The sequence below is a fragment of the Pongo pygmaeus genome, chromosome 3 (genome assembly GCF_028885625.2).
Source record: "Pongo pygmaeus isolate AG05252 chromosome 3, NHGRI_mPonPyg2-v2.0_pri, whole genome shotgun sequence".
Taxonomy (NCBI): domain Eukaryota; kingdom Metazoa; phylum Chordata; class Mammalia; order Primates; family Hominidae; genus Pongo; species Pongo pygmaeus.
The window spans coordinates 106241527-106256067 of NC_072376.2; the positions used below are offsets into that span (position 1 = coordinate 106241527).

Here is a 14541-nt window from a genome sequence, read left to right on the forward strand (position 1 = left end):
TAAAGTTTTTTCTGAAAATCATCTGCATGCTATTATTAATACTTTCTCAGTAACCATGGAGAAGAAAATTTTATGAAAACCCAGAAAATGAATTTAATAATGTGGATATTCTGAGCCAAAATAGATCTATTCAGTGTGTGAAAAAAATAACTTTTTTTCAGAAATTTCAAAATTTCTTTCTCAGTGATAACTGACATTAAACAGTATTGAGTAATGGGACTCTCTCCTAAATATCTTTTTAATTTTGGTTACATAAAACTCATAAGTATGTACTGATAAAATATTTTTGAAATATTAAAATGGTTATTTTATCCTCACGAATTTCTACCTCCAAGTTGCCTCAATACTTCCAAATTGAAGAAGTACCAAAAGGTCTCGTATCATAGAGTTTCTGGCATTACATAGCTGTAATTATCTTTCACTATGACAGGACAAGAAGCTTGAAGACCTAGGTGTAAGAAGGATATTCAGGAGAGGAAAGGAAGCCTTACTTCTTCTGACCAGAGGATTCTAACAGAGTTCAGGAGAAGAGAAAGGCAAGAAGAAGGAATTAGATAGGTTGAAAGGCACAATAAGGGTAGAAGACCTAATACTTCTCTTCCCATTAGGGTCTCTGGGGGAGTTCCCAGGGCACACCAGGCTCTTTAACAACAGAGAAGACTTCAGATCATTAAGAATGCAGAGCATCAGGGTCAGGAAAAAGCACAGGTTCAATCATCATTCCCAGGCCTCCCTTTCTTTCCTGTGCCTCCTACACTGAGTTAGAGCATATGGACCTGCCTTGGGCCCCTCCACAGTGAATAACAAGGTGAGGTCATCATACTGCCTGGAGGACTACAGAATCATCAGGGGCTAGATAAAGAAAATGACAGAGGCTCAGAAGGATGTAGAGCACCCCAACAAACCAAAGGAGGCTGAGTCAGCAGGGAGGAGCGCATAAGCCCTACATTAGCCAACTTTTAGCACCTATAGCCTTTGCAGACTTTAGCAGCAGTCACCTATTAATCTCTAAAACTGAACCCAAGCCCATCCCACCTCAAAGGAGAGCTTCCAACACAAATTCAAGGACCTGCAAGAGACCAGCCACCACCCTTCCCCTAAATCCCTAATTTCAGGGATATAATGCTGTCCTCCATAAATCCTGATGCCATCTTGAGAAAGAGTGAGGGAAAAGAGAAGAAATGGGAAGAATTGAGTAATTCTCTCACGTAGATTGAGCTAAAGCTAGAGATATGTTAAATTATTAGATGAGATTAAATTTTAAATCATATTGTGCTAAATTTAGTTTTTTTCCCACTGCTCAGTCAGCACAGTCCTCCGGAGTAAGATCAATTAAGTTATAGAGAAAAGCTACATTTTCTTTGCATACCCAAATTGTAGCATGAATAAATTTGCTATCACACTATAATTATATTGTTTGGTTTAGAGGAAACATATTGATGAGAGGTTTACTCAGGGTTTAAGAAATCTCTGAAACTAAAGAAGATAGCTTTTCTCTGCATACTTACATATTAGAAGCTGTGTGAGATAATGGAGAGAAATGTGTGGGAAGGCAGACCTGAGTTCTAAGCCCAACTCAACTATTTACTATCTGTGTGAGCAACTTAAAAAGTCATTTAAACTCTACAGCAGTGAGATTGTGTGTTCCATGTGAAAAATCTAGGGAATCATTATGCTAGATTACTTAGCGTCTTCATCTCTAAAATGGGGGAGGAGAAACAGACGGGGAAGAAATAGTGTCTGCAACCTTTTCCATTCTAATTTCCTAGTAGAAATGACTGAAAAGGCAGGTGTCATTTTTCTTAGATAACCAGTAACCAGTAACTTTTTTAGTTTGGTTCAGTAGGAATTCACCTATGGGCCATGATTCCAGAGAAATTTGAGAGGAACTTATTGACAGCTATGGTATTTAAGGACAAAATCAGAGTGACCTATGTGGGATTGGAAATTTGCCTCCAACTTTCAGCAACCTGTTTTGTAACAAATAAATTAATTTGAAAATCATTTTCTAGAGTAGTGATTAAAAATTGTAAGGAATCAAAAATTAATGTGAGTCTCAAACACAAATGAGGCTATTATCTTCAAAGTAAGTAAAAGGCTCTTCAAGATGAATGCCTAAACCTGTTGGATTTCTTTAATTTTAATATGAAAGAAGGATCTTTTGATTCCCCTACTCCCTTCCCCTGAAATTTGCTCATTTATACCAATAAAGAAATCAGTGCATGCAGGATTGATCTATCAGCCATTTTCAAATTGCAGCCAAGTTTTATGGACTTCTAAAATTTTTCTGTTCAGTGGGATCACAAATGTTTTAATATTCTGGATGAAAAAAAGAAATGAGATGTCCTTGCCAGTGAATCAATCATTCATTGATCATATGGGCATATAATTCTCCATTAAGAAGTATGTACCGGAACAGGTCCAAAGAAAGAACAATAGTGATACATGTGACAATAATAAGTCCAGCTTTAGAGTTGCAGTAGCCTTCCATGTGCCAAGTAATGAGCTTTTCATGCATCTTGTTCATTGAGACCGTCACGTGTGGTCTCATTAATTCACACCACAACAACCCTCAAAAGTAAGTGTTGTTATGCATCACCATGGGGTAAAAATAGCAGGAATTTTTCTGACTATACTCCAAAAAGAGATTTTAGCCATTAGTTCATCACAGTCTAATAGCTAAACTTATTTCTAATAGTTTAAGTATTTACAGCCCCACAAAGTCTATATACTTCAGCACACTACAACCACGGTAACTCTTTGCTCTCTATGAGCAAATACTGCCATCTTGTGGAAATTGCACACCAAACAGAACATTATTATTCCATAGACTCAAAAGTTTTTCTTGTATTTATTAAGAATTTTGCAACTCAATTTTTGCATTGTCATACATACGCGCACACACACACACACCCACACACACACACACACACATACATACACATTATTGTTGCTTATAATTACAAGGTACAATTCTCCTTTAGGTGATTTTTCAAGTTCAATTTAAAAGGGCCAGTGCTTTGGGAAGATTGAAGAGAACATATCTCTTTGTTTATTATAAGAATTCATCCTGTTCATCTTCCAGGCAGTGCATTATATTTTACCATACTTGCTTTATGTAATTTTTAGATTGGGTTTTTGTTGAATCATAAAAAGGAGTCCATGATGATACCATTCTGATGGAATTTCCAGGAGCACTAGATTTTGTAGCAAAATGTTATGACAGAACTCTGGACTTAGAGAACACTTTCATTCCCTTCCAACACTTGTAGCCCATGCCAGCCTGTATTCCTGGAATCTGTTGTCAGGGGTGACTGAGGGGTCAGATGGTCCAATTTCTCTGTACATCCCGAAAGATTAAATCTCCCTGCAATGCCCCAGCCATTTGTGCTGCCGTGAGCATAAAATAAACCATACAAAGAGATTTTTTGGCATATTGGTACTTGAAGCACCTAGAGAGGGTGCTTCCTTCTTTCCCCTCAGTGATCTCCTATCGCTCAGCTGGCTGAACCTAAAAATTCTGCAATTAAATGATTTTTTTTTGGTTTAAGGCTTTTAATTCCTATTAGAATTTGAATAGGTGATGTATAATATATACATATATATGAGGCATATATATATATTTCAATAATTATTTCTAAAGTCAAAATATTTTCCAAGTTTAGAAAGAATAAGGAGACAAAATTAAATAAATGAAATGCAAGGGCCCCAAATACCACTGAGAAGAAAGTGTAGGCAGTAATTAAGTTCCTGAATGAGGGAAGGAATGAATGAACATGAATTGAAGGCATTAAAAAAATGGCTTCACGGTGTCACTCAAGCCACTCTGGTGGAATGTGCAGTCGTGGTTTAGAATAAATTTTGTACCCAAGGAAATGTCTGGAATGAAGTCATTCTTCAACCATTTATTAAATGGATAGATGAATAAAACAGGAATGGAATAAATCAGAAAACAGCATCAATCGTAAGAAAAAAGAATAGGATCTGAGATCAGAGTTTAGGATTCATTTACCAAAAACTCTGTTGAGTATATTCCATCAATAAATATGCACCTGCTCTGTAGTAGGCAATATGGAAGATGATGAGTACACACTCTCGAAAATGGAACAGACTAATCAAGTAATTATAAATTATGATAAGTGCTATGAAGGAAAATTCTTACACTTTCACAGTGTATTAGTTCGTTCTCTCACTGCTATGAAGAAATACCCAAGACTGGGTAGTTTATAAAGAAAGAAGTTTAATTGACTCACAGTTCCCCATGGCTGGGGAGGCCTCAGGAAACTTACAGTCACGATGGAAGGCACCTCTTCACAAGGCAGCAGGAGAGAGAATGAGTGCTGAGCAAAGGGGAAGCCCCTTATAAAACCATCAGATCTCGTGAGACTCATTCACTATCACAAGGACGGCATGAGGGAAACCACCCCCATGATTCAATTATCTCCATCTGGTCCTGCACTTGACACGTGGAGATTATTACAAGGTGAGATTTGTGTGGGGACACAGAGCCAAACCATATCACATGGCTACTGACCAATATGGTGTGATGCAAATAGGAGAGCAGGGAAACAGGATCTCATTTTGTGCCCAGATGTATTCTCATTAAGCAAATGTTGCTGTAGTTGCCTTTTATATCTACAAGTACTTATAAACTCAAATTTTAAAAGAATTATTTGTTCAAAGATGATTAAATTTTTCCTCCAAGGTAATCAATGGTGCTCTGACTACCTACAGCTTTTAGATGGGCAAATACCTGAGGGATGTGTCATTATTTTTTATTATTATGGTAAGAATGCTTAACGTGGGTGCTATTCTATTAAAATTTTTAATGTACAATACAGTATTGTTAACTATAGGTACAATGTTGTACAGTAGTTTTCTAGAACTTTTCCCTCTTGCATAACTGAAGCTTTATACCTATCGACTAGCAATACCAACATCATTTAAATGATATTCATGAATAGGCCAGGAAAGGAATTTTGATACCATGATTACATCTTTGTTTGTTGCCTAACACAGTGCTGGAAATTTCTACAAGCAGTTGCTTCTTTGGATCAAGAGATTATTTCCCATGTATATTTCTTAAACCTGTTACTTGGAGAGCAAAATGAGAGAAGGGGAATGAAGGTCATAAGTTTGGGAAATGCTGAGTTAAACAAAATCATGCAGTTTTCTTTTCTGCTGGTCTTCTGAGAGTCTTTAATAGGCTGACATCTTTGTAAATTCCCAAGTGTGTGTTTCTCAGAATTAATAACCACAAGGCCCTTTTCTTACAGAGGCCTTGTAGGTACTGGTTTGCTGTGAAATGCACTTTTGGAAATTCTGGAAATGCAAATGGCTTTTTCTGGAATGGAAGCTGGAATAAGGGTGACATATAACCCATTAATATTCATAATCATTTTAGTACATTCAATTAATCAAATTAATTGCTCTTCTAGAGCAACACTCTAGACAGATACATTTCATAGGAAGCAAGGAGAAAAGGTCCAGGTTGTGGGGGAGGTTTCAGTACAGTCTCAGTCCTGGAGTGCCGGCACGGGGCACCAGAGCTGAGGCTGTGGGAACGTCTGGGAGAGATGACAGGGACCTGAGACCAACCCTCTACCAGAGCCTCAAGGACTGGTCTCACTCTAGTTTAACTCAGATTGAACACTGACCCAACTTCCAATGCACAAAATCTTCTTCCCTTTATCATGTTGTTTGTTCTTCTAGCCATGTGGATGACATGAAACAGGTAAAAAGGTCACTGAAACTCCATTCTCTGAACTCTCTTAAATTTTAAGCAGTCTCACCCCAAATAATCCAAGACCTTGGGCAAGAGTACAAATATAGGTTCACATACCCCAAGTCTAATTATGTAAAAATTATGCACTAAACTAAAACCTGTTTGATATAATATATTCTATGTTCTTATCTGGACAAATATACCTTCATGACCCCTAGGAGGCCAGGTTCAAGTTTCTATGTGACTAGCCAGGAGGTCTGCACTGACCCTGGAGCACAGGGCTCTGGGGCCCTTTCTTTCCACCTGCAGCTCCATCTTGCACACTGAAGTGTCTCCTACACAAGGCTGTATACACCTGAGCTAACTCATCTGAGCTCTGTCCACACTATCTACAAACTCCACCCTACAGAGCTATGGTGCACCCGTGGCTGTAAGATCTTCTGCCAGGAGGACAACCCTGGGAATAGGCCTGGCAGGCCCTGGAAGAGCACTAAGCTGTTTGGCCAGGAAATTCCAGGGAGCCCAGAGGACGATGCACACTCTGTACAGGCACACAGCCTTGGTATGATCTTCCTTGCCCTGTGATAAAGGGCATAGCTGGAGGAGGGCCACATCTAGGCTGGCCTCAGGTAGAGCCTAAGAAGCACTGGGAATTGAGAATAATTCCTCTATGAAAAACACACTTTAAAAAGCTGCAGTCTGCAGCTACCCTCAGACTCTGGGGAGGGGAAAAAGAAGCAGCAGAAGAAAAAGAAGAGGGTTTTTCCTATTTGAATTTAACTACTTCTGAAAGCCTCTGGTCAGCTTTTCTTCTTGTTTTCCAAGGTAAGATTACTTCCCCTTTGGCATTAAAAAGGAAACTAGATCAGTTGTGCGAAAAACCAAAAAAGATGTATTTTATCAACTTGAAACTTGTCCCAAGGCTTTCTCTCACACTGTGTTAAATAATAGGTCTTCTTAATTGAATTTCTTTGTGTGTAGCATATGCTGGGTGACATTATGCCAGCATCTTGCTCTAAGCAGCAAAACGTTCTTCATAAAAGCATTAAGATCCAGAGTATCATTCTGGATGTAGGAAAGGGACACAGAACTGCAACAACTTGAAAGCATATAAAAACAGTGCCTCTGAAATGTGATTGTAAAAACACACTGCGGCAAACCAGGAGGAAAATATTTAGAATTATAGGATGAAACCAGAAGCAGAAGAATAGGAAGAAAAGGAGAGAGGAAGATGGGAGGGCGGGATGGGTGAAGAGAGAGAGGAAAGCAGTATGGTGCAATGCTGTCTGTAGAATCGAAGCAATGATGACTTTCCGTTTCCTAGCATTCCATCTACAAGCAGATCTATGTATTCATTTCCCCTTGACAGCCACTGTCCTACAGAGGTGGGATTATAAATGGATGTGTTGTGAACCAGGACAATAACTATGTCTGTAATAACACACGCTTATGTTCTTTATCCCAAGGATTCTGGAGCTTCAGCAGAATGGTGACATGGACATCCTGAAGCACAAATGGTGGCCTAAGAATGGCCAGTGTGACCTGTACTCCTCAGTGGACACAAAGCAGAAAGGAGGCGCCCTGGACATAAAGAGTTTTGCAGGGGTCTTTTGTATCCTGGCTGCTGGAATCGTCCTCTCCTGCTTCATAGCCATGCTGGAGACGTGGTGGAACAAGAGGAAAGGCTCCCGGGTTCCATCAAAAGAGGTATTTGATTGAGAGATTTGGCTCTAAATTGAATCAACAAGCAGACTGTATTTCCAGGGAGGACGATCCCAGGGAGGATAATGGGTTGGGGGTGGCACTTGTTTCTTCGTTCTTTGAAGATTAAAAATAAAGTTGTGAAATATAAAAATTGGTAAGATCAATATCAATTTCCATTTTAGGATATCCCAAGATCAGTGAAGAGGAGACTATAGTGTTTGAAAGACTTAGAATTTCATATACCATAATGGACTGTGAAATTCTCTGAAATCTCAGAATAGATTTTAATTCAATGATTTTTAAAGGCCATGATTGCTTTGACCAGTTCACAGAGATACTTACCATTTTGTTTCACTTAGTTGTTTAACTTGTAAGTAAATTCTTCATATCTCTAAGACTAGCCCCCCAAAAATACAATACTGTAATAAAAATGATCAGAATTTTCTCTTCACCACTAGTGACTGCCTCCTTCTCTACTCATGTAGATCTATAGAAGCTCTTCGATGGCCCCAAGCTTATCAAATCCAAAATCCACATCATGAAAACATCCAAATTTCAATTTTTCTCCTTTACTCTGGAGTCAGCTTAACTTCAGGGCCATATTAAATTTTATCTCGATATCTGAAAGAATAATTACAGAATTACACATATCTATTTTGTAGTGGCCTGAGCATTGTTTTCATCATGAAGTATGAGACTTATAAATTAAAGAAAATCTGAAATTAAATCTTGATTAATTTATCTTATTTCCATTGGACCAAAGGGGTGAAAATGTTTTAACTAATGAAGTCATATTCACCAAAGCTTCACAAATTGAAGCAAAAACCAATCTGAATTTGCTAAACAATTTTATTTGATGGATAGCTTCAAAGAAAGTTTTAAAGTTTCTATAACTAGAACTTGGCTGACTAACTGATGCCTGAGGTGACTCCTGAAAGGATCTGCTTTAATGCACAATAGATACGGCTTCTCATTTGCATATGAATTGTTGCATGTTAATGTATTTTTTCAAACAGGGTGATTTCAAAAGTAGTGTAAGGATTCCTTCTTATCACCTTATATGCAAAATTGATCACAGCATTTATAAGGAAAAGCTTGGCTTTAGCAAAGATGAATTTTAGCTTCCTACCTGTGTGAATGAGCATACATTCTAAATACGTGAAGAATGAATTCTAAATTAATCAAGTCTTATTGTAGTGTTTTCTTTGTGGAATAAGCTTCTGGTATCTCTGTTGACATTGATTCAATGCAAAAGACCACATTAATGCAACATTATAGCTGAGACTTCATACTTTTAAAAATCTGGAAAGTAAGGACTCCCCATGCTCCTTATATTTTGAATTACTATATATGATATTAAAATTTTGTATTATTATATCTGTTGATGGATGACTACCTTACAGTTGCTGTGGGAACCATAAAATTATATGTCTCAATCCTCTAAAGTCTCAGTGATAATATTGCATTAATGGATATTTTTTATTGAATTTTGAAATGAGAAGGGAGAAGGAAAAACAGTGATGCACATCAAAATATTTTTCACTGAGGAACATTTTAATAGCACAATGAAAAAAATACATACTCCATTCCAACTTGTGACAGCTAATCCAGATCCTAGGAAAAAATATTTTCTCCTCTTATGATTAATAGATATCTTAAATTCTCATAAATTTAATTTATTGAATTTGGCTGTAAATAAGACTAATAACAAGGATAATTTTATTTCCTTCCAGTTTTATTTCTCAAACATTGGACTTTAATACTCAATTTTAGTGAAAAATATAAGGAGCTTATAAATGGGTTTCAATTCCAAAAATCTGAGATTTTACTTATATTTTTGTTTATTAACTGCCTTTTTACCAAGACGCCATTAGCATAGCTTAAAGCGTCTTTGGTTTTGAGGTCAGTTAGCATAAAGCTGGCCCTAAACTAAAGCTATCACTCACGTGCCCTGACTTGAAGGGGTCCCTAAATATCTCACTGACCTCACAATATTGACTGATTCAGGTGCTAGATATCTTGAGTGCATAAAATCCCTCAATTAGAAATTATTTTGTGTTGAGTATTGCTCTCTCTAAACAATCTCACGTATCCTTGGCTTACAAGAAATAACACTTTAACAGTCACTAACACTTTAGTATGAAATAGCTTACTATATCATTTTTTTTCAAGAATGGAAACTTAAGGTTAGGAGTAAGTGGTTGAAAGGAACAAAAATTTAACTTGGAATGAGACACCCTGAAAAGGGAGGAAGCATGTATAAAGAAGAGGTGGGGGGTAGAGTTGCCAAAACCATACTTTCTATTGGTACAATTTTGCCTGGGTCTGTCTTTTATAGAATGGCAATCACCCATCAACTGGTTACATATCTTTGTAGTTGCATGTGGCATATGATCACTTTAAAACTTTTACTGCAAGAAAAATATTTATTGTAGATAATCTTATCTCAGAATTGGAGTCCCCCAGAACCTAGCACAGTGCCTGGCTCATACTAGGTGCTCAATAAATATTTGTTAAATGAATAAACCCCAAAGTTCAGTTAATTACATGTTTGCTGAACTACTTTTTTTTTTTTAACCATCAAAGCTAGTACTGATGAGAACCTTATTTTCTTTTTCTTCATCTCCAGGATGACAAGGAAATTGACCTGGAGCACCTCCATAGACGTGTAAATAGCTTGTGCACAGATGACGACAGCCCCCATAAACAGTTTTCCACCTCGTCAATTGATTTGACCCCTCTGGACATTGACACTTTGCCAACACGACAAGCACTGGAGCAAATCAGTGATTTCAGGAACACTCATATTACCACAACAACCTTTATCCCAGAGCAGATCCAGACTCTTAGCCGCACACTGTCAGCTAAAGCTGCTTCTGGTTTCACTTTTGGCAACGTGCCTGAGCACCGAACTGGCCCTTTTAGGCACAGGGCACCTAATGGGGGCTTTTTCAGGAGTCCTATAAAAACAATGTCATCTATTCCTTATCAACCAACTCCTACCCTGGGGCTCAATCTGGGTAATGATCCAGACCGAGGCACCTCCATATGAGCATCAAACAAATCTCTTCACTGTTTCCTTTTTAGGACTCCCTTTGCAAGGAGCAACTGTAATATTGTGGGACTAACATGGATGTAACGTTAAAGAAAAAGATCAGGATTATTAGTAACAATTCTAGTTTTTTCCTCTCACCTTCTCCCTCTCCTCTCTCCTCTATTATTTTCTCTCTTTCCCCCTCCCTTCCTGTACATTTTCCTCCACTTTTTTTCATTACTCAACTTGTTCCCCAAGAAGGTAGTGTACTAGGATCCTATTAGTCTGCTCTTCATATACTGTACATCAAGTATAGGAAATGTGCACTGAGTATACTAAAAGTATATGCAGGATTAATTTTACATAAAGGCCTCTTCTGTAACATTTCTCTATTTTTTGAAATACAATTGCAATAACTTCAGTCTTTTTACATTCTTCTGCTGCATCCATAACAATGCTCCACTGCTGTTGAGTGTCCTTTAACTGTGGACCAAAGGCAACCCCTGCAGTGTTTATAAAACAATTTTAAGACCATTCAGGCCACATAAGATGAGAATGCAATTTTGTAGGATTACAAAAAAGCCATTAATATGCCAGTCAAGACTACAGTTAAAACTACTCTTGCACTGCAACAGTGCATATGACCTTTATGTGATTGTACAGTATTAAAAGTTTTTTCTTATGTACAGTAAACTTTATCATATGGCAGAAGCCTCTATTGTGTTAAATAAATTAGTATTTCATATATATACATATATATGCACCTATATAATGTGTATATATATAAAAAGGCAGCCATTGCTATTGCAATTCATTTAATAAAGCTTTAGTTTAAACAAAAGTATTGTATACAGGAACTATGTATAGTGCAGGGGTTCTTTTCAGTTAGAAAAGGCAGGTTGCTTTAATGTTATTCTGACTCGCATTGTTTGCCAACAGAAAATATTTTATACTTTTGTTATTAAAGCATCCAGGGCAATTTAATATTTGTTCCTAGATGTAACTCATTTGAATAGGTTTTGCATTTGTTATTCAGCAGTGTATAAAGCTAACCTCGATAATTTTACTTTTAATTAATTATCTAAATGAAAAATGCTATTAGCTGAACCACATCCACAACAGCACATAGAGCTCTAGAAGAGTTGAAACATAGATCATTGAAGGTTAAAAATCCTCTTCCAAAGCAGCAAGTCAATCAATACAATAATGATATTTGGGGAGGGGTGGGAGCCCTTAAGAACTATTGATGTGGCCTTAAATTACTATCATTTGTTATCCTAAAGAAGAAAACATAATAACCATAATGGGCTCTCAACTCAACCCCCTTTTTTATTTAGTTCTATTTGGAGGAGTTATGTATTTTTTACATTAGTGCCAAGTATATAGAAGGATGACAGCAAAAACAGTGCCTCTTCGTGCACAACCCTTTTAAAGTAGCATTCTTACTTGTTAGAAATGTAGAATGAACTTTGTTTGTAATCCTTAAATTAAAATGTGGTAAGTAGGAGGCAAGAACTTATTCTGTGTTTTTACGCAGCCATACACTTACTTTAATCTAACTCATTCTGTGGCTAGGATTGATATAGGAATCAACCTATGTGATTTGCTTTAGGAGAAATTAAAAGGTATATTCTTAAGATATATTATATTTTGATGCTAATTCTGTTCTGGGGAGCATCTTGTATTGTCACTGTTTTGTACTAAATCTTCAAATATTGTCTACTGTGTAAGGCAGAAAAATTTCTTATCATGCAAAAACCATTTTGTTTCCAGGGTAACAAGTAACTAAGTGCATGCACAACTTGTTTTCCCTTGTAACATTCATGATCTCATTTACAACTCTGATTTTAAAACAAAAAAATCTTTACAACAAGCTATATAGGGACATACCAGATGTTGCAGTGATTTTAGCTATCAACAAACTGTTAACCATGTACAATATTTAAAATAGGCTTATTTTGATGTATCGCCTATTATACAAACACACAAAACATTTTTGGAGGCCTCAGTTATGAGTGACAGAGCTTTCTGTGTATAATTTGTCTAAATAATTTGTCTAATAAAAATGTTTTCTAAACTTGCTCTCATACTATTGAAGTCTTAACTGTAAGATTTGAAAATGTTTACTCTCTCACAGATTGAACTAAATTTTTCTAAAAATTTATCTTGAGTTAATTAAAGCATAAATCACATTTAAGTTTTACTGGCAGAACTATGCCAAAATGAATGGCTCTCTAAAACATTACTAAGTGATGTCTTAAACCAATGAGAGACTGCCTTCCTGCTATTTGAGACTATTTGAACCAACAATATATTTGTTTTTCTCTGTGGATGTCTCTGTGAGCACTTTTTTGGGAAAGATTTATCCTGTTTCATGTAAGCAATGCAACCATTATGATAATATCAGGATGAGGGTGTGTTACATCAAAAAAACTAAGAAAGACAAGAAAATTAAGGGTAATTATTAAACTTAGGATTTATTTCTTAAAAACTTCTTTGCTAGAGAACTATTCGTCATGCTGAATCTATTAATTTGGGAAGTAATTTAGGCTCTAAGATTATTTCTAATAGTTTTCCTGCATTTGAACAATAATATTTAATTCTTCCAGCGTTTAACACACCTAAGGGATATATATCTGAAAATGCATTTTGAAAACATAATTTAGTAAAAAAAAAAAAAAATGTTCTCTATTGTTCTAAAGTTTCATCCAAAATAATTCTTTGAATATTGGAACTAAGAGGAACTTTAGAGATCTAGACTATTGACCTCATTTTACAAATCAGGGAAAATAAGATGCTAAGATGCTGTGATATGCCCAAATGTTTGACAACCTAAAATGTAAACTGGGTCTTTTTTAAAACTCTGCCACCCTTCAATCACACCAACATAGGTCCTCATGGATTGTAAATATAGGCTCCACCTTCTCCTCTCACCAAGCCTAGGCTACAAATCTCTAGGATCCTTCCTTCCTTGTTTGGGACACATAGATCATCTGATTCCACTTTTACACATGGGAAAGTGAGTACCTCAGGTTATTTACCCAGGGCCATAGCTAGTGGCAAAACTGAGGTCAGTTCCTGTTTCTGTCTACACTTGGTTTTTTGGCCCATTGTTTGTCCTGGTTTGCAACACTTAGACCGACCTGGCTATTTCACTACAAGACAAAATACCTTATATCCAAGTACTTTTATTCTATTCAAATGTCCAATTTACCCCATTGGTGAATCATTAAGATATCTGGTATCACTGTACCACTTCAGAACTTATGCAGAGGCTTTGGTTTAATCATACGTACTTAAAGTTGTAAGACTGCCTTCTTCCTCATACCATTAAACTACAGGCAATTTGTCATGTTCGTGATCATGTTATTTTTCATCTCTTTTAGTTTGGGATTGGCTGTCAACTGAATAAATACTTTTAAAAGTAGACTTTACCACATGGTACTTTGCTTCATCAATTTAAATAAAAAATGGGAAGATCCATTTACCCTGCGTGATACTTCTAAAACACACAATTGAATAACAAGTTATTACTATTTTATAATGAGAATTTTCCAATGGTGAAACACATTCTAGATTATGAGTATAGTAAATCATGCAGAGAAGAGATTATGTGCTGGTAAACATAGGTTTTATCCTTAAATATGAATATAATGATGACTGATAAAGTACAATGGACTCACTAAAATTTGGCTTCCTTCCAGAGTACTTTTCCTTCAAAAAACAAATCTTATAGCCAACCCTCATGACCAAATATTAATAAATGATTAACAACTATGGCCATAATTATCATTTCAATGAAATTTGGTAGACACTCTGTCAACAAATATTTTAGAAGACACCCTCTTAGGAGGCAGCATATGTGAGCTTCCCTAGGTAGAAATTACTTATCTGACACTGAAAAGTCAGAGAATAAAGCTATAATTTATAGAAGATTTGATACATGTAATTCAATTCTACTAGTGTTAACAGAGAACCTATTATTTTGAAAGCCATTGTGCTAAACAGCTGGGCATGGCAGAAATGAATGTTTAGGAATGGGTCTGGGTGTGTTCCAACACTCATCTCTTTCCCGGCT

At 36.5% G+C, this 14541-nt stretch overlaps 1 protein-coding gene across 2 annotated transcripts in view; it reads left to right on the plus strand.

The window, feature by feature from the left end:
• GRID2 (glutamate ionotropic receptor delta type subunit 2) overlaps positions 1–14541 on the plus strand; it is a 1522941-nt gene that overhangs the window by 1476866 nt on the left and 31534 nt on the right. The window contains exons 15-16 of one of the 2 annotated variants that reach the window (XM_063663916.1): positions 7192–7432; positions 10059–12544. In XM_063663916.1, the coding sequence (XP_063519986.1) occupies positions 7192–7432; positions 10059–10481 (664 nt within the window). In that variant the 3' untranslated portion in view covers positions 10482–12544. Of the gene's footprint in view, positions 1–7191; positions 7433–10058; positions 12545–14541 lie in introns of those variants that run through there. The other variant, XM_063663917.1, reaches the window with a different exon arrangement.